The 20,424-nt window shown below is 39.6% G+C and overlaps 1 protein-coding gene and 1 pseudogene across 4 annotated transcripts in view; one reads left to right on the top strand and one right to left on the bottom strand.

The window, feature by feature from the left end:
- Positions 1 to 20,424, top strand: part of NOTCH2 (notch receptor 2) — a 175,103-nt gene that overhangs the window by 93,017 nt on the left and 61,662 nt on the right. For all 3 annotated transcript variants that reach the window (XM_086392157.1, XM_086392158.1, XM_086392160.1), the window contains one exon: positions 99 to 221. In XM_086392157.1, the coding sequence (XP_086248283.1) occupies positions 99 to 221 (123 nt within the window). The remainder of the gene's footprint in view (positions 1 to 98; positions 222 to 20,424) is intronic.
- On the bottom strand, positions 10,417 to 13,722 carry LOC147376205 (ubiquitin-conjugating enzyme E2 D3 pseudogene; annotated as a pseudogene). The gene has a single exon (XR_015160841.1). The product of XR_015160841.1 is annotated as a ubiquitin-conjugating enzyme E2 D3 pseudogene (transcript).

Here is a 20,424-nt window from a genome sequence, read left to right as displayed (position 1 = left end):
ATGAAGTCAGTCTGTTCTGATGACCATATCCTGTGGAGAAGAACAGATCACATCATCTCTATGAGAATTTATCATTTCCTTTAATCTTCTCTTACTAGGTTTTGAAGGAGTCACCTGTGAGCGGAATATAGATGACTGTCCTAACCACAAGTGTCAGAATGGAGGGGTTTGTGTGGATGGGGTCAATACCTACAACTGCCGCTGTCCCCCTCAGTGGACAGGTATGTATGGTGTGACAAACCTTTTGGAATGGGGCATGGGTCAGTAAGCAGAGGCAGGTTGTTATTGAAGTGGGCCCCTTGTACAAGAGTGTCTGTGCTATGTCACTGGGTCTAGTGCTAACTGCATACGTCCCCCTATGTTCACTTAAAGAAATATTCTCATGGACATTTATTGGGCAGATGTTCTGAACTCAGTACCATGCTAAGTGCTGTAGGACAGCTGTCCCTAACCTTTCCAGCACCAGAGACTGGAAGATCTCTGGTGAAGTTTTTCCCATGAACCAGAAGTGGGAGAAGGATGGTTTGGGGATGATTCAAGCGTATTGCATTTATTGTGCACTTTATTTCTATTATTATTACATCAGCTCCACCTGACATTTTCAGACATTAGATCTCGGAGGTTGGGGACCTTACTGTAGAAAATAGGAGAAGGAGCGTTACTGAAAGACTCTGAAGTTATTATCTGGCAAAGCAACACATTGCCTGGAACATAGTAGATGCTCATTAAATATCTGAGAGAAAAAGAACATCATTAAATGCAAAAATATAAATATTCTTACCATATACAAACAAACAGGGTTAACTGTGTGAGATAATAGATGTGTTAACTGATCTTATTTTGGTAATCATTTCATATAAATATGTCTATCAAATCATCATGTATATACTACTTAAACTTACATATATGTTATATGTTAAATATAGCTCAATAAGGCTGGAAAAGGAAAAGAAACTACAACTTGTCACGTTTCAATGTAGTATCAATGAATATTCTAAATTATATGAAAAGATATTAGAATACTCTTTCTTCTGCTCTTCTGTTATCAAGCTAAAAAAACCCTGAAAATAAGTTGTACAGACTGGGAGAGTTCAGAGCTTATTGTCTGTACACAGAAATCTATCTCATCTTATTCTTATGACATACTTACGCAGAGGGTTGGGCACATCCTCTTGAAGACATTATTTTTATGACACTTGTCTACATTTCTATATTTTCCTTTTTTTGTATCCTTTTTTGCACATAGACTCTTCTGCCTTCGACATTAGAAGAGTAGATTTGCTTAAATTGACAACCATCTGGAAGTTTATAATGTTGTCTTCTCTTCTTATTTTTGAAATTGAGTCTGTATAGACATTTAGTTCCAATTTCTGTTTGTATGTATTTATCTAACTGAAACTAGAGACAAGAACTGATTAAGCAATTAAGAACTGGGCCTTTTGGAGAGAAGTTGTTTGATTTAATATGGAAACCCAAGAACAAGCTAATGTTATTAGGAAGAAGTTATAGTACCAGCAAAGGATTGTGCCCAGCAAAGAAGTCCAGATCTTGTATTGCTGTTGTTACTACCTGATATTCTTCAGCATCTCCAAATTGCCTTCCCTCATCTGCAGCAGCTAATTATTTAGAGTACTCTTTAGAGCTGTAGCCTATGAATAGAAAAAGACTAAAAGGATTTAGAACTCCAGTAACATGATTTCCTGGAAGGGCTTTTCTGCTTTTAATCCCCAAACTGTCTATTTAAAAAAATACTTTCCCACTGGGTTTCCCTAAAGTTGGACTTCCCCTAGAATTTCTTCTTGGTATCTTGATCCTAGGACTTCACTCCCAACGCTCTGGTCTTGCTGTCATATTATCTCTTCTCTTCAGATTTTGCCATTTCTGTGTTTTTTTTTTTTTTTTCCATAGGCCATTTTTTTTCAACTTAAAAAGATTACTCTGTGATGACCTAATGGGAGGGAAATCCAAAAGAGAGGGGTTTATATATATATATATATCTGATTCACTTTGCTGTAGGGCAGAAACTAATATGCTATACTCCAATAAAAATTAATTAAAAATAAATAGAAAAGATTACTGTAAAGTTAATTATGTGACAAATAGTAACTGGAAATATTTAATTTTTCTCTTTTTAATGATCCTCCCAGAAGTATTAGGCAGGATGAGATACATGTTAGGAACTTGACCTCATTCTAAGTCTCTCCCTTGCCCTGTGGGAGAGAGTTGCTCTGTGTGGTACCAAGGCTCCTGATGCCAATGAAGATTAAATGATAATTGTGATTTCATTGTTGATTTTTCTTTTATACCACAAATACCCTTTGAGTTCCTGCTTTGATATTAATGAGGAAAGCTCAATCTTGGGGAAAGGTTTCCTAGTGAAATTATAGTTTGCCAAAATTTCTTCCCCCAGGTTGTTTAATAGATACCTTTTGTCCATATGAAAGTCCTTAAGAGATATTTCTTGTTTCATGTATTTTTGTATTGTTTTTCTAGAAGGGATGGCAGAAATGATAAATATGTTTGGTGTGTCAGTATTTATTTCTTCTGACCTGCTGTCATATAAGGTACCCTTAGTCTTTGGTTTCCTACCAGTTTCCTTCCTCTTTTCACTGATGTCAATTTTGATTGCCAGTGACAACCTTGTTTTTTTGTTTGTACCACATCCTATGTCTTCATTCGTACCATTTCCTTTTTAATACTTATTTATTTATTCACTTTTGCCTGTGCTGGGTCTTTGTTGCTGCATGGGCTTTTCTCTAGTTGTGACGAGCGGGATATACTCTTTAGTTACAGTGCACGGGCTTTTCACTGCAGTGGTTTCTCTTGTTACGGAGCACAGACTCTAGGGTGTGTGGGTGCAGTAGTTGCAATGCCAGGCTCTGGAGCACTGGCTCAATAGTTGTGGCACCAGGGCTTAGTTGCTCTGTGGCATGTGGGATCTTCCTGGACCAGGGATCGAACTGTGTCTCCTGCATTGGCAAACAGATTCTTTACCAGTGAGCCGCCAGGGAAGCCCCACACCATTTCTTGTCTCTAGATTCCCTTCTCCACTCCTTTCCCTATAGTCCTCACCAGTTTTGGCTGCCAGGAGCAGATCAAATGGTTAACTTCTTCAGGAAGCCCCCCATGCCCTATCTCTAGACTAAGCTAAGTGTTACCTTCTGGGCTCCCTTACTACCCCCTACATTTCTCTGTGATAATGCTCACTGCATTAATATTGGCATTATTCTAGGCTTGAGGTAATGGAATGGGGTCATTGAACTGTTGATGACAGCAGATACTAGAGCTCTTTACAAATCTTTGCTGTCAGTAGCATATAGCTGAGCTCCTCATTATCCCAGCCCCAACATCATTCTAAGAGTAGAAAAATTTGGGATTGTAGGGTTCCTATTTATATTGGTATTAGAGCTATAAATAAACTCACATAAGTATTTTCTGCTTTGTCAAAATTAAAGAAATTAATGTGGCTGGGGGCTGAGAGTTAACTGATGCTTATTAGCACCTAAATAATGTGCTGATTACAATATTTTATTTTGTGTAATCTTTGCAATAACTGTATGAAGGGTAGAGTTTTAGCTATTCTTTTTACAGATGGTAATAGATATTCAGAAGGGTTAAACAGTTTACTCATGGGTCATAGTGGTTGGATTAGGGTTTGAATCTAGGCTTGTTGAACTCCAAGTCTGTGCTCAAATCTATGGTCTTTTTTTTTTTAAACTACAGATTGACTGACTCTATGAGTTATCTTTAAAAATATTTTTACTAAGGGCTTGAGTCTTTTTTAATGGATTAAACATTTAATTTATAGTTTTATTATTCTACGTAGGATATTCTGATTTGTTCTTTCTGTGTGTGTGTGTTCCTGGTTACTTAGAGATTAGAAGTTAATATTAAGTAAATGTTTTATATTCAATCTGGTGGTTTTTTCATTATATTTCAAAGGCTTATTGCAACTTTGTTCAGAATTCCTTTTACAATTTTCAGCTGCAGAGTTGAGGTATGAACTGTTTGTTTGGCTTTTGACAAAATTGAGAAGGAAGGGTTGGAGCCAGCTAAGAGAGGAAATTTAGTTGCCAGCTATCTGGAAAAAAAAAAAAAAAAAGGATGGAATTGTGTAGTTAAAAAAACCTAGGTATCAGTTTGAAGTAAATGGAGATTTGGGAATTGGCCACATTTTTAATGAGAAGAGCCTGATAGGTACCATGTTATTTTCATAAGTTCACCTACAAAGAAGGCTTTGATCTTTTGTAGCAAGTTCTAGACTTCAAGATGACCAGAAATTTTTTCCAAGTCTACTCATGGTTTGATTTGGAATAAATGAGTCATGTTGCCTTTCTTCAGAAGCTTTTATTTACTGTTCACAGAACCGCTATCTCTTAGTTTCTTATTGAGGTATTGGGAAAATAAATGGTGCAGTTAAAAGCTTTTCGAGCTTTTCATTTATTTAGCAGACAGTTATCACATAAGACATTTCAGGTCCATGCTGTTTGATATGGTAGCCACTAGCCACATCTTGCCGTTGAGTGTCTGAAATATGACTGGTCCAGACTGAGAAGTACCTCAACTGTAAAACACTTGATTTTGAAGATTCAGTATGAAAAAAAAGGTAAAATGTCTCGCTAATAATGTTTTAAATATTGACTAGATGCTAAAATGATAATGTTTCAAATACATTGAGTTAGATAAGATATAATATTTAAATTAATTTTACCTTGTTTTCCTTTAAGTTCTACCAGAAAATTTTAAATGACATCTGTATCTCTTGTGATAGTTCTATTTAACAGCATTCCTTTGATGCAGAGAGGTTCTATGTAGAAGCATCCTCTTTGATCCTGAGTGGCAGAGGGATGGACATGAAACTATCCTCAAGGGGCCCTTATATTGGCTGCACTATGGGGAAAGTATGTTGGTTTCCAAGTCAGGTGTGGACAGTCCAAGCTCTGTCCAGAGCCCTTTTACCTGACATGTTGTCTAGAATAGTACTAATTTCTACCTACAAAGGTTACTACTGTTCCAGACAAACTAAAGTCCAGGTGGAAGAAAGAAATTGATGTTGGGCAAATGGTTTACTTTTTAAAATAGGAATCTTGTTACAGAGGTAAGTCAGTAGTTAGATGTTTCTTTAGGAAGTAGAAGTTTACCTAAGAATTTGATGAAACCTGAGCACAAATATCTATACTGTTACTGTATTTGGCTCCAAGCCATCTTACGAGAGCAATTCTGCTCTGGCAGATATCCATTTAAGAAAAAAAAAGTTATAAAAGGCCCCCAAATTAATCGAAGCAGTGTAGACTAATGTTTTGTCTACATAGGTTGTTATTTGAATTTTCCTTTAAAGGTTCATTTCCTTCAGAATTAAAGTTGACTCTAAACTCAACTCACGAATTCCTCTCTGGCAGCTTTTGGTTTTGGGTTCACTCCTAGGGCAGACGTGATTTATTTTCCTGTGCTTGTTATTAACCCAGAAATGTAATTTCAACTTGGGCTTGGAATCGTGCTTTGGGACACTAAGCAGAAGTGAACAATGGAAGTTAGGTGGACACGAGTCAAATAAAACCGACCACATTTTCTCTCGGCTCTCCTTGGCTTGATGAGCCCAAAGTGTTAGTTAAGATTCCCTTTGCTGTCAGTTGCTCCAACTTCAGGAAAAATTTTTTGGCATGAATCAGAAAGTATACATACTGCCAGAGATGGTGTCTGGGAATGGAGTCTTTTCATGGTATATTTTTATTTAAAAATCAGTGCTCCAAAGCTGTTCTCCAGAATAAGGCTTTTCTCCAAACTAGTTTTCTGTGTTTTTAATACTATAGAAATGGAGCTTTTTGGTTGAGAGTGGAAACTAAGTATATTGGGGACTGCAGACATTTTTTTCATTTATATTCTGCATGGAGGAATGGAAAAATGCATCTCCCATTACAATTTATCTGCTGTCAACTTGATTGTGAGGACTTGAAATTAAGCCTGGTTTTTGGAATCTGCTTCTCCTCCCAATTTCAGTGTGCTATCAGTTGGGCAGACTGCCAAGAGTGCTAACCTGAAGCACTTTCATCCCAGAGGTCTCAGGGCTGATTAATAGTCATGTTAGTGGGAACAGGGCTGAGTCGTTACTATGAGCCGACACAAAATGCAAGGGGTGAGACTGAGGGATCTTTTCTGTCTTCATGTCCATGACTCATTGTCTGACTTTTGCTCGATCCCAGAAAAAATCCAGTTTTTACTTCATGACTTTTCAAGCCCTTGGTTGTAAGGTAGCTTCAATAACAGATATTTGTTGAATAACTAACAGTTATATCCAATACACTATGCCAGATGCCATAAGAGACACAAAGAAGAAATAAATCAATTCCTCTCTTTGATAAATGGTCACATTCACTAGGAAAAAATAAGAAAGTCTACACATAGCCACAATAGAAGTTAATAAGTAGGAGTGATCATGAGTTTGAAAGAAGCATGGATAGGATTTGTGGACCATCTAAGTACTTGGTTGGGTTAGGGGGAAGATTGAGAAGAGCTAATATCTATTTTTAAATGTGAGTAATGGGAGAATATGGAGACTTTTGACAGAGATAAGGAAATAGGCTACATTTTCTTAGGATGATGATGAGTTTGAAGTGAGTTTTCCAAGTGAAAATGTTCAGCAGTAAGACCTAGGCAATCAAAATAGAGGTAGGGGTTAGAGATTCAGATTTTGAGTCTAATTTTTGGTTGCCTGGGAAGTCTGTAAGGAAGGTGTGTGGGCTGAGAAGGCCAGAGGGTTTGGACCTGTTTGGATCTTAATTCTACACTTCAGAAGTGAGGAAAAGGATCTAAAGAAGGAAGGTGAGAGAAGGGAGGACTGAGAGTTCAGAAGAAGCTCTGCCATTACAGCATCACTGAGTCAGGAGTGCATTTTAAGACTGTGCCTTTGACTCAAAACTAATACAATTATGTAAAGTTTAAAAATAAAATAAAATAAAAAAGACTGTGCCTTTGACTCAACTCTATGTGCCTCTGTTACAGCACCTGCAATATTATACTGATCTTACTTGTTTATATACTTACCCCACATAATACACTCTTAGCCTCTAGAGAATTAGGAACCTGTCTTACTTATTTTGGCATTTCCAAGACCAATTTTAACAAATGTTGATAATTGAAAGAATGGCAACCAGGGGACTCAAATATTAATGTTAATTGCAGAGAGTTAGTCAGAATTTTTGAAGTCTTTAGAAGTCTTCTAAAATGGAGTTTCTCTGTAAAGGAGAGAAGAAAGCCAGATTGCAAGAGGTTAGAAACATGGGTGTTGAGGGAGGAGTAAAGGGAGAAGTAGAATAGATCATTTATTCAAGGTTTTGTAGAGGTAAAAAAGGGGAGGGGGAGGGAGAAAGAGAGAGAGGAGTACTGGGCAGTAGCTTCAGGGGACAGAAACTTCATTCATGTGACCAAGCCTAGAACCTTGGCTAGACTAAGAATTAAGGCAGCTAGCCAGGGGTTGGTTAATGAAGTGGGTTATTTAGGAGTGCTTTACTCTTTCCAGGGCTTTCCTAGTGACTCAGACAGTAAAGAATCCACTTGCAATGCAGGAGACCCTGGGTTCAATCCCTGGGTCAGGAAAAGCCCCTGGAGAAGGGGATGGCTACCCACTCCAGTATTCCTGCCTGGAGAATCCCACTGACAGAGGAGCCTGGTGGGCTACAGTCCATGGGGTCACAAAGAGTCAGACATGACCGAGGAACTAACACTTTCACTTTTCATTTTACTCTTTCAAGTTTTAGTGGGAAAGATTAGGTGAACTGATTGTTGGGAATGGGAAAGAAGGGTGATTGAAAGTTATAGTCAGAGAGTGGGAGTACCGATTTGGGATCTTGGAGTTGGAACAATGAGTATCTTCTAATGAAATCCAGAGCATGAGTCTGTTTGTGATAATGAATAGATGTAGGTCTGTAGAGTTGAGGAAAGTGAGAACTCTTGGCTTTGGTGACCTTATTGGTCCTCAACCCAGATGTTGATTTCATGGGAGATGGGAGAGCAAAAAATGAGAAGATAAACCATGTGTTTAAGTAATTCAAGGAAGTACAAATTAGTCCATGAAGACAGTAGAGGTGAAATGATTTAAATTATATATCATGTTTACTCAGTTGCTTCAGTCTTGTGACCCTATGGACTGTAGCCTACCAGGCTTCTCTGTCCGTGGGTTCTCCAGGAAGAATACTGGAATAGGATGCCATGCCCTCTTCCAGGGGATCTTCCCAACCCAGGGATTGAACTCACAATGCATGTTCTGCGTCCCTTGCATTGCAGATGGATTCTTTACCCACTGAGCTACCTGGGAAGCCCATATAATGTTTAGTGCTTTTTAGATTTTAAAAGGTATACATGTTTAGAATAATTTGGATTTGAATCTATTTTTCTGCTTTTCTCTATCCAAAATGAAACTATATCCTCTTTTGTAAGGTAAGGAATGAGCATACTTTTACTTCTTTTAATCTCTTAACTCTCCAGATTTTGTTATAGGATCTGGGATTTTAAAACTTATAGTATTATTATTACTCAAACTTAAAGTCTTACTCATGTTCTTTAACATAACTGTATTCATACTGTTTTAAAATTCAATTTATAAGACTTTAGACTTAGTTATATGTGTAATTTGTTCTGTGTTAACTAGTAGTGCACTTATATCACAGCCTTCTTACAGAGCTCATGAATATTTGAAAAATATTTTTTAACTTAGTTGCCTTCATACACAAATGGCATCATGTATAGATATTGAACTCTTGGGTCACAAATTATATTCTTATGAAGTTCCTAGACATTATTCCTTTGCTTCTTGTAGTGAGTATTATAGAGAAGTCCAATGTCTTTTATTCTCTGTCTCCCTCTCTCTCTCTCCTCCTCCTTTATTTTATTTTTTTTTTGTTTTGTTTTTTGCATTTTCTTTTTTTTTCTAATTTTATTTTATTTTTAAACTTTACATAATTGTATTAGTTTTGCCAAATATCAAAATGAATCCGCCACACTTTAACCAATATTGGTATAGGCATGTTTCCTGTCATTTTTTTCCTAGTCTTTTTTTGAGTTCTTTGGCTCTGCAAACTTAGGTTCAGTCTCATCTCAGAAAAGATTGTTTTTCATTTGTTTTTGTGTCTTTAGGAATACCTTTACAGTAGGTCTTCATTCTTCCCCAGAGCTAAAATCTTTTCTCTCGGTATTTTAATCTTTTTTCCTTTGCATTTCATAAGAGCTTCTTAAGCTTTTTTTTTTTGGCAGAACTGATTTGTTTTTCTTCTTTGTCAGTTCTGTTGTTTTCAGTTGCCAATTCTGATTTGTATTTGAACTGCATTCTTATTTTCTGATAATATTTACTCATTCTGTCTAGGTCCTCTCTATTTCTGCCTTTCTCTCAGCCTGCCCCATTTTATCAGAGTATCTTAATTTCTTTTGAAAGATTGTAGAAACTGTACACATACACTGCATGTGTATAAAATTTTTGAGAATATAGAACCAATCCTTTCTATAATGTACTCATTTCAGGAAGTGTGTATTTTTCACTTGTGTGCTTTTCATCTGCATTTCACGTGGTGTATCTACATCTTTTATATTGCACATGTTCTAATGAACACCAGGTGGTTGTTTGTTTGGCTTACTCATTCTGCTCATTAGTAATGCCTTGCCATAAATAGAGTAGTTCGATTCTCTTTGGAATCCCTGGTATAGTTAGTTTCTACTTCCAGGGAGGTGAGGGGCTCTTTCTGTATAAATTGTTAACAGCCCAGCAGCCCAAAGAGGTGGGAGAAAGCCAGAGTGTGTATTTTTCCTCCTAGCAGGAATACAGAAGCCTAGTACCATTTTTTTCTCTGGGTAGAGAAGCTTCTGTGCCAGGCGTCAGTTCTCCATACAGTGGCTAAGCCTGGTTACTCTTTGGTGCTATTGCATCTGGAATTTGCTCCAAAAGCACCACAGACTTTTTTGATGCTATAGAGACCACAGGAGCCCTGGGACTCCTCAGTGATTTAAATTGCTATTGACCTGGAATGGTGGGATGGAGTTCAGTCCATTCTTCCCACAGGAGCAAGGTGGGCTTTCTGACACAAATTGGATCATGTTATTTCTTTGCTTGAAATGATTCAGTGGGTCCCCCTTGTCTTTGGATACAGTTCCAAGGCTCTGCACATAACTACCTGTCCAACCTTATCTCCACTGATACGTGCTTTATAATTAAACCACAGTGGGTTTTTTCATTGCCTCAGGTGAGCCATATTTTACCTTCTATTCAAACTTGTACACATACACTTCCTTCTGCCTGAAGTACCCCCACACCATCCTCCTACATTCCTACACAAACTGGTTAACATGTAGAGTCTTTGTCTCTCTCTCTCTTTCAACAGTAATTTACAATTTATTCAGCTGTAATGTACTTATTCTGACTTTAAGGTGGTATCACATGGCATACTTTTGGGTCCATTCCAGAGATTCCTGAGGTCACTCTTGTATTTATCTCTGTCATTTTATAGATTTGTGCAGTCCCTGGCACTCGGGAGTTATCCGGGTTTGGAAGACATAGCATTGAACCAATGGATAAAAAAAGAACTTCAGAAACAGTTGAAGCAGGAGGACATTGTGATCTTAGAATATCAATACATATGCTGCTATTACTGTTAATATTTGGATGATAAATTCTTGTAAATGCAACTTTAGGTGGTTTGAAGGTGGAATCTGTAGGAATATGAATTTTCAACACACACACAAAAATACTGCCTTGATGCAGGCTGCCATTAGGCCGTAATCTTGGCTTAATCATCCCCCACTTGAACTGCAGGACATAGGTCTTCTGTGTTCTCTTGCTCTGTGGTCCTAAGGCAACATGTGTGTATTACTGCACTTCTCACCCTCTATTATAATTATTTGATTGGTTGTAAAACCCTCTTTTGTCTGTATATTCTGGGTAGAATCCACAACTGCTTGTTTACCAGTTTGTATAGGTCAGGCCTGGCACATAATTTATACATATTTGTTGAATGAATGAATGGAGCATTAAATTTTCTCATTGTTCTGGCCCAACATCATGTCTCCAAATTCAGGGCTATCACCGGGTCCTGGCAGGGTCTCTTCTTCCCTGAGATACGTTAGTATCTTTCTTCATCATGGACCAGGTTTGTGCCGTCTGTAAATATGGACTAATTTTGTATGAGAGGATTACATTTGACTATCATTGTAAGCACTCATCACAGTGTCTAGTACCTAGAAATAGCTGAATAAGTCTATTTTTACTATTTGAAGCCAGTAGCACCACTAGGAAATAAAAGAGTGGCTCTTTGCTTGTTTACCTTCATGCAGATGGAGGCAACTGGAAGAGGAGGGTTGCTTGCCTACTGGGATGTAGTCTTTAGGGAAAACTTAGGTTTCAATTGAAGAAGTAAGGTACTCCAACAATGTAGAGTCACCTCGAGATATAGTTGAAGGATTAAGGTCAAAAGGTCAGATAAATTTAGTGTGATATAAACGAGTTTAGCAGCTAAGGAAGAGAGTGGAATGAGAGACATGTATATTGATGGGGGGATGTAGATAAGGGGATGATGAAAACTTTGACAGTATAAGTAGAATAGAGACACCTGTTCTAGGAATAGGCGTCGAAAGATGACTATTGAGTTTAGAATGATCTGAGTGAGGGGGAAAAGAGCAAATAAAATTCGTTTAAACAAATATTTTGATTACTTCTCAAGAAATACTATTAGCAAGGCACTATGCTAAGGGCTAAGGGTTCACTGCTGAAGTAAATGGTACCACCCATTTCTCCATGGAACTTGGAGCATGTGTCTAGCATATGTTTAGTGAGGAACACAGGCATAAAGCATGTAATTATCTGTAAGATTTTGAACTGTAATGAATATCTGGTGGGAAAAGTAGAGGTTATTTGGAGAACATATTAACAGGCAGAACTATCTGAGTTTGGAGTCAGCATGTACTGTCTTTCAGCTGTGGACAGTGGGTATGAATTATTAGGGCATCATTGAGCCTAAAATGCTCCAGGTGCAGGGTCCTGGACAAAGACCCATAGTGGGAAAAGATTGTTATCATGTTTAGAAATGATGAAAATAAAAAGCCAGAGTATCCAACACTAGTCATATTTCAAGGGGAAAGACTGGAGTGATAGGCAGAAAATGTAGAAAAGATTTAGAATTTTATCCTAAGAGTAATGGCTTGCCTCAGAGGGTTTGAACAGGCAAATGGCACAATCCATGATCCATGGTGAGGTCAAGCTGGTGATTCTTTAGATACCGTATTGATCACGATGCAGGGAAACCAGGCTTTTGAGGAGTCTGCCAAAGATGATGGTGTCTAGGGTTAGCAGGAACATTCACTGAGACTCTTGCATTTATGTGCATGTGTATCTCCTATGCCTACTATACCTACAGGATCTTGTTAGACGCTTGTCACCCCAGCCTCTTAGGCACATCTGTGAGCTTGTACATTAGTGCACGCACACAGTCTCTCATCAGGCAGACCCTGTAGACTCCAGTGTTTGTACAAAATGTTTCACCCATCTTTAGCCCTGGGACGTTGAAGAACAGCCAAGCTTGTCCTCTGCCCTTTCACTTCAGGAGAGGAATGGAAAATCTGCTGTGTGTAGAGGAGAAGGTTTGTAGGACAGAGGTTAAAAGAATGCCCTGCTATGATAGGAAGAGATGAAACTCCACACCTCAGGAGCCTGGGCGACTGCTGGCTGGGAGGATATATTGGAGACCAGACTCTCTTGATTTAACCGAAGAAGAGGAGGTAGAGGGTCAGGGCAAGGGTCAACCAAGCTCATTTTTTACATGTTGTTCATATGGTGACTGTTGCAAATGAGAACTGACCCTTAACAGGGCCACTGATGTGGTAAAAGTTTTTCCCACACACTTCACACTTGAGAGATGACTAGGAAGGGCCAGGGCTTCTTCTAGAAGTGCTAAGGCTCAGTGATCATTTCTTTTCTTTCCTTTCCGCCCTTCCTCCTCTTGTTTCCCAGTCACTTGTAACTCAAGTCAGATTGATGTTTTGTTTGTGGTGTCTTGAGAAAACCATAGTGAGCTGTTTGTATCCTCACGTGTTGCAGCTCATAAAATGGTGTCTTGTCTGGTGGTCCTCAGTTCACATGGCCAGAACTTGATGCTAGTGAGGCTCAGGTCAGTTTCCACTTCAGTACAGTCCTGTTGGGTTCACTCTATTTTCTGCCACACGTGCTGCTCATAGTCTTACTCATTCATCCTTTGCTTTTAAAACCATAGATGGCGGCAGTAAGAAAAGATCATTATGAAAGTGACCCCACTCCTACAAAATCAATATAGTGTACTCTTTTTTCTTGTTTTCCTTTTATAAAATAAATTTATTTTTTGATTGAAGTATAGTACATTTACAATTTTGTGTCAATTTCTGCTGTACAGCAAAGTGTTACAGTTGTACATATGTATACATTCTTTTCTAAATTCTTTCTCATTATGGTTTATCATAGGATAATTCAATATATTATATTCAATGCCCTGTATTATAGTAGAACCTTGTTTTTTATCCATCCTGTGTATAATAGTTTGCATCTGTTAACCTCAGACTCCCTCCCCCACCCGCCTTCCCTTTGCCAATCACGAGTCTGTTCTCTGTATCTGCGAGTCTGTTTCTGTTTTGTAGGTAGGTTGATTTGTGTCTTATTTGTAATTGAAGTGTAGTTGACCTACAATATCATTTTGGTTTCAGGTGTAGAGCACAGCAATTCAGTTATATATGTGTGTGTATATATATACATATATATACACACACATACACAGACACACATGTATATATTCTTCTTCAGATTCTCTTCCTGTATAGGTTATTACAAAATATTGAGTGCAGTTCTTTGTGCCATACAGTAGGTCCTTGACATCACTAATTATAGAGAAATGCAAGTCAGAACTATAGTGAGGTACCACTTCACACCAGTCAGAATAGCCATCATAAAAAGTCCACAAATAATAAATGCTGGGAGGGTATGGAGGAAAAGGAACCTCCTCCTGGTGGTTCAGATGGTAAAGCATCTGCCTACAATGCAGGAGACCCAGGTTCAATCCCTGGGTTGGGAAGATCCTCTGGAGAAGGAAATGGCAACCCACTCCAGTACTCTTGCCTGGAAAATCCTATGGACAGAGGAGCATTGTAGGCTACAGTCCATGGGGTCGCAAACAGACACGACTGAGCGACCTCACTTCTTTCTTATACTGTTGGTAGGAATGTAAATTGGTACAGCGGCTGTGGAGAAGAGTATGGAGTTCCTTAAAGAACTGAAACTAGAGCTACCATATGATCCAGCAGTCCCACTCCTGGCCACATATTCAGAGAAAACCATAATTTGAAGAGATACATGCACCCCAGTGCTCATTGCAGTACTATTTACTGTACCTAAGACATGGAAACAGCTTAAATGTCCATCAGCAGAGGAATGGATAAAGAAGATGTGGCACATGTTTACAATGGGCTATTACTCAGCCATAAGAAAGAAAGAAATAATGCCATTTGCAGCAACACAGGTGGACCTAGAGATTATCATAGTCAGTCAGACAGTTGTTGTTCAGTCGCTCAGTCGTGTCTGACTCTTTACGACCCCATGGACTGCAGCATGCCAGGCTTCCTTATCCCTCACCGTCTCCCGGAGCTTGCTCAAATTCATGTCCATTGAGTTGGTGATGCCATCCAACTATCTCATCCTCTGTTGGCCCCTTCTCCTCCTCCCCTCAATCTTTCCCAGCATCAGGGTCTTTTCCGGTTAAGTTGGCTTTTCACGTCAGGTGGCCAGAGAAAGACAAATATCATATATATCAATTATATGTAGAATCTAAAAAAGTGTGAATGAACTTATTTGTAGAACAGACATAGAAAACAGACTTATGGTTACCAAAGGGGAAAGGGGGATGTTGCTAAGTCACTTCAGTTGTGTCCGACTCTATGCGACCCCATAGATGGCAGCCCACCAGGCTCCCCCATCCCTGGGATTCTCCAGGCAAGAACACTGGAGTTGGTTGCCATTTCCTTCTCCAGTGCATGAAAGTGAAAAGTGAAAGTGAAGTCACTCAGTCGTGTCCGACTCTTTGGGACCTCATGGACTGCAGCCTACCAGGCTCCTCCACCCATGGGATTTTCCAGACAAGAGTACTGGAGTGGGGTGCCATTGCCTTCTCCAAAGGGGGATGGGGAGATATAAATTAGAAGGTTGGGATTAACATACACACACTCCTATATACAAAATAGCATGCTTGTTTTTCTAATGGTGGGTTAGTAGTATTGACTGTAGTTGAAGTACTGCTTAGATGTTATACTCTTCCTGTGCATTTCTCAATCCTGTTCTTCCCTCATGATAGTTTTGAAGGCTAACTTAAAATGTGATCACACACCCCAGTGTTCCTTTTCGGCACTTGATTTCCACTTTTAAGTTTCTTTCTTTTTTAAAAAAGTTATTTATTTATTTATTTTTGACTGTGCTTGGTCTTTGTTGCCGCGCTGGCTTTGCTCTAGTTGCGTGTGCGGGCTTCTCATTGTCATGGCTTCTGTTGTTCCAGAGCACAGATTCTAGGGCACATGGGCTTCAGTAGTTGTGGCCGGTGGACTCAGTAGTTGCGGTTTCCAATCTCTAGAGCACGTGTTCAGTAGTTGCAGTGCACAGGCTTAGTTGCTGTACGGCACGTGGGATCCTCCCGGATCAGAGGTTGAACCTGTGTCTCCTACATTGGCAGGTGGATTCTTTACCACTGAGCCATCAGGGAAGCCCAAGTTTGTCTATTTCTAATTCTTTTTCTAACTAGCTGTGTAAACATGGATAAGTCACTATACCTCTCTGGTCCTAGTTTTGTTTGTAAAATGAGCACGTTAGATTGAATCTAAGGTCTGTTTCATCACTGACGCCAAGTGTCTGGTACAGTGGCTGATATATAAACTGAGGTGAATGACCAACAGAATTCATGCTCTCATGGAACTTTTAGTCTAACAGAGACTGTAAAATGTAAATGAATATAAAATTACACCATTTGATAAATGACAAGATGGACTGAATGGAGTAGATGCAGTGAAGGATAAAAAAGAGGAAATGTGAGCTTGAAGATCTACCTAAGTTATGAAGAAGGTCAAGGTGGTGGTGGTGGTTTAGGCACGAAGTCGTGTCTGACTCTTGCAACCGCATGGACTGTAGCCCGCTAGGCTTCTCTGTCCATGGGATTCTCCAGGCAAGGATACTGGAGTGGGTTGCCATTTCCTTCTCCAAGGGATATTCCCAACCCAAGAATCGAACCCAGGTCTCCTGCATTGCAGGCAGATGATTTATCAACTGAGCTATGAGGGAAGGCTGAAAGTCAAGGTGTGAGATGTTAATCGGCCATATAAGTAAGAGGAAGAAGAATATTTAAGGTGGAGAGGACAGGCTATGCAGAGGCTCTGAGGTAGGAAAGAACTTGTTTAAGGAACCAACAGTAAGCCATGTGGCTAGAATAAAATATATGAAGGAAAGATAGAGACTTGAGATACATTTAGGAGGCAAAAGCTATCACCCAGAGAATTATCAGTATATACTAGTGGCGCTAACAGTAAAGAACCCACCTACCAATTCAGGAGACATAAGAGATGTGGGTTTAAGGGACACAGGTTCGATCTGGGTCAGGAATATCCCCTGGAGGAGGAAACAGCAACCCACCCCAGTATTCCTTGCCTGGAAAAATCCCATGGACAGAGGAGTCTGGTGGGCTACAGTCCATGAAGTCGCAAAGAGTTGGATATGACTGAGTGACTTAGCAGGCCAAGTGTTTAAGGTGTCAGCCTTCATACCAAGTTAGTCCAGGTTTATATGGCAGTAGAGAAAGTAGTTTCTAGAAACAAGTTATTCCCTTTCTAATAGGAGATGGTTAAAACCTAATAGCCCACTGCCTAATCCCAATGTTAGATACCAGTAACTTGCAATAACTGGCAGGTGAAGTTAGTAAGAGGGATAATTGATGCCCTCACAAACTTGCCCAACCGAGCCTTGTGCAACATATTTTGGGAGTTCACCAGCAAGGTTTGTGTGCTGGCACAGATGATGGTACATGCTGAGACTTGTTTGGATTGAAGGTGTAGTAGCTAGGTAGGGCATGGAAAGAACGTAGCTCTGTCTTTTCACCAGGGGCTTTTATATGCTAGGTAGCTAGCTCCTAACTTAGTGCTTTCTCCTTTTCTCCCAACGAACACAAAGTCATTTGCTTTTAGTTCATGCTATATTCTACTGGCAGACTAATGTTCATATGCAGATTTGATCATGCCTTCCCTCACCGGTGAGCCTGCAATAATTCTCCTTTGTCATATCAAGTTCAAAATTCAGATAAGAATTCAGAGCCTCAAATGATCTCCAGCCTTTTCTTGTTTTAAACCCAACTCAAGAATATACTCCAGTCCCTTTGATATGTTCAAGATCTAACCCCACAAACCTGAGTGAACCTTCTTCCTCCAGCCCAGGCTGATGCTTTTTTGCCATGGAGTAGTGGAAAAGCTGAATGCACCCATCCTCTCTAGAATATCACCAAGAAACTTTACTGTTTCAGTATTTAGTGACTTTTTGTCTTTGTCAGTTTCTACCAACGGTCTTCTTTCCTTGACTCATGCTTCCATCCCTTTTAGGTGTCTTTAAGACCCGAGAATCAGGGACTTAGTCTGTAGGTCTTATTGATCAGACCCAGAGTTGGATAATTAACTCTGCTATAGTGGAAAGAACAGTAGTTTTAGAGTCAAACTGATCTGGGTTTGAATGACAGTGCCTCTGACTTACCAGTTTACGACTCTGGGCAGGGGTGGTAGGGTTGATGGTTACTTAACCTTTCTGAGCCTCATGTTTCTTATTTTTAGGCTCTGCATTGGTTTCCTCCTTTGTCAAGAGGGAGGTGGCATGAAAGAAGTGCAGTATGTTAGTAGACCTTCCATTGGGAATTTTGGAACAAGCAATTATGTGGCACCCTGGTCACTGTTCTAACATTCCAAATGTAATAACTGGTTGCTGGAATTGGAATGAGGAAAAAATTCTGGCATAAATATGCCTGGGAGGGGTTTTGTTTTGTTCTGGAGAAATATGCCTGAACCTTAGAGGAAAATGATCCATTCTATGAAAGATTATGTATAAGCCAGGATTCTTTTGACTCTCCAGATTTGATTTCTCTAACAGTATCTGACACCAAACCCAAAATGCCTTAGCTATTTGACCTTCAAAGATCAATCTCATTGGAAAAATAGTCAACTGTACTCAAAAAATACATTTGACTTTTGGATAGTAATTTGAAGTCATAAGTTTTTCCAGTAATCCGATCATATGAGTCATGATTTTAATCCTCCCCTCCCCCATCCTGTCTCCTTCCCAATGCCTCTGTGTGCTTGGGAAGACTGAGATGCAGAGAGGTTGTTTTGATATGGTGAGATTCACACCTTAAGTCTTTGTCAAGGATTTTAGAGTCAGCAGCTCTAGTTCAAATCCCAGTCCTCCTGTACCCCCTGCCTCGTGATAGGTGAGTTATGTCACCTCTCTGGACACGTTTCCTCAATGAGACAGTGATCGCAACACCTCAAGCCCAATACGTGGTTCACAGTAAGCCATCAGTGACTCTTGATATCCTTTCCCAAGAGTACAAAATTTTTATTCCAAACATTATTTCGTTAACCTAGTCTGTCTCACTATAATATTTAAGTGGCTGGGTGTTACATAATTATATGAAATATATATGAGATTTAAAAAATACACAGTGTCTTGTACTCAGAATTATCGTGGAACCAATAAGAAAAACAACTTCCAAATTTCTCACAAGCAGCAAGTCAGTTAAGTTTGATGGTAGCATAGGCATTTTGAGTTAGCATTAGTGTAAGAGACAAGACTCTGAGGAATTCCCAGGTTGCAGAAACTCTTCACCTGCTTCTTGGTTATGTTTTCATTTCTATATCCCACCTGCATCTTAACAACACATCTGCCATTACTCTGAGGTAGCATTTCTGCCAGAAAAGTAAGGGAGAAAAGCTTTCTATACTGACATCATCTACCCTGGGGGAAATGATTGCTCCTTCACTTCCTCCCTCCCTCTGTACTAGTTAATGCCGTCAGATGCAACAGACAGATCCCCATCTCAAATTAGGAAAACCTGCTGGAAGGGACATCTCTCAGACTGGCCGTGCTCGTAAATAGGCTTAGAAACAGCCAGTCTTTGGGAACAGCTGGAGCTAGTAACTTGAATGTCCCCAGATTCTGTTTTTCTTTTCTGTGCACTTCCGATTCACTAGTATCACACCATATGTAGACTGGTCACGTTTTTCTTTTAGTCCATGTGGCAAAGGGTCCCTAGTCCAAAAGTTTGGAAGAGAGACACAGTGACATAGCTTGTATCATATGCCCATCCTGGATCAGGAAGGTGTGATCATGTAAATACGTGGTGGCTCCTTCAGGTCTTATATGGATAAAGTGGAGTGAGAAGAGCAGCACGGAGGGAGGGGCCCTGAGCACACAGTTCCGGAGTTGCCCACACACTGCCATCTTAGGCAGTGGGATCTTAGCTGGGAATACAAAAAATGCTCCTGAACCGAGTTTGCTTGCAGCCCAGTGATGGGAGATGGATGTACAATCAAAGTGCAATAGAATGACGTTGGTTCTGTAAAAATGGACGCATTGGTTAAATAGGAGTAAAGAATAGGTGGTCAGTTAGGTTGGCTCAGACACAGAAGCCCCTGCTGGCAATGCTGGCTGCACAGTTGGGCACTTTGCAGACTCTGAAAGTCCTTGAGCCAGCTGACTTCTTATCTGGGGACTAGGTATAGCCCTGGCGTTTTCTGAGTATGAATGCCCTGTGCTTTGTCGTTAAGAGGCTTCTGCATCAGAGTGCCTCTTTGAATTATTCAGTGAGTTTTTTGCAAAGAAAGAATTAAGGATATCATGAGGGTTTTGTCATGTTCTGTTTTAGATAATTCATATGATCTGAATATTCATTCCCTTTGGTAGCTTCTTAAACCTATTAAAAGACAACTTATTATAAGAAAGATTCATCAACTTGTTTTACAACTCAGGTAACCTGGCACTTGACTGCTGGTCAGTTACAAATCCCTTGCTTTTAAGTAGCTTATAAATAACTCCTGTTCCCTGTCATGGGGCCTGAGAGTGTTTGCCACAGCCCCTGCCCTTTGCTGCTGCGGTGGCCTGTGGTATATCCATTGGTGGTCTCATGTTTATCATCCTTTAGTTTGCTTCCTCAGGCAGAACAGACTGATCCTTTTCCATCTTCTGTTGAGTGAGGTAAACTTTCTACATCTTATTCCACTGCTCCGTCTTTGGCTCCAGTCTTTTCATCTTGGCTTTGTGTTTCTCATTTATATTTTACCAAGGCTTTTATTGTCCTTAACTGCTTGATTTTTCTCTCTGCCCTTTCTTGCTCTTGCATGTATTTTTTAATTAAA

This window comes from Bos grunniens, chromosome 3 (assembly GCF_055505025.1).
Source record: "Bos grunniens cultivar Pamir isolate PY7600 chromosome 3, Bosgru_T2T1.0, whole genome shotgun sequence".
Classification (NCBI taxonomy): domain Eukaryota; kingdom Metazoa; phylum Chordata; class Mammalia; order Artiodactyla; family Bovidae; genus Bos; species Bos grunniens.
The sequence above is the reverse complement of the archived record's forward strand: the minus strand, read 5'-3'. Positions and strand labels throughout refer to the sequence as shown.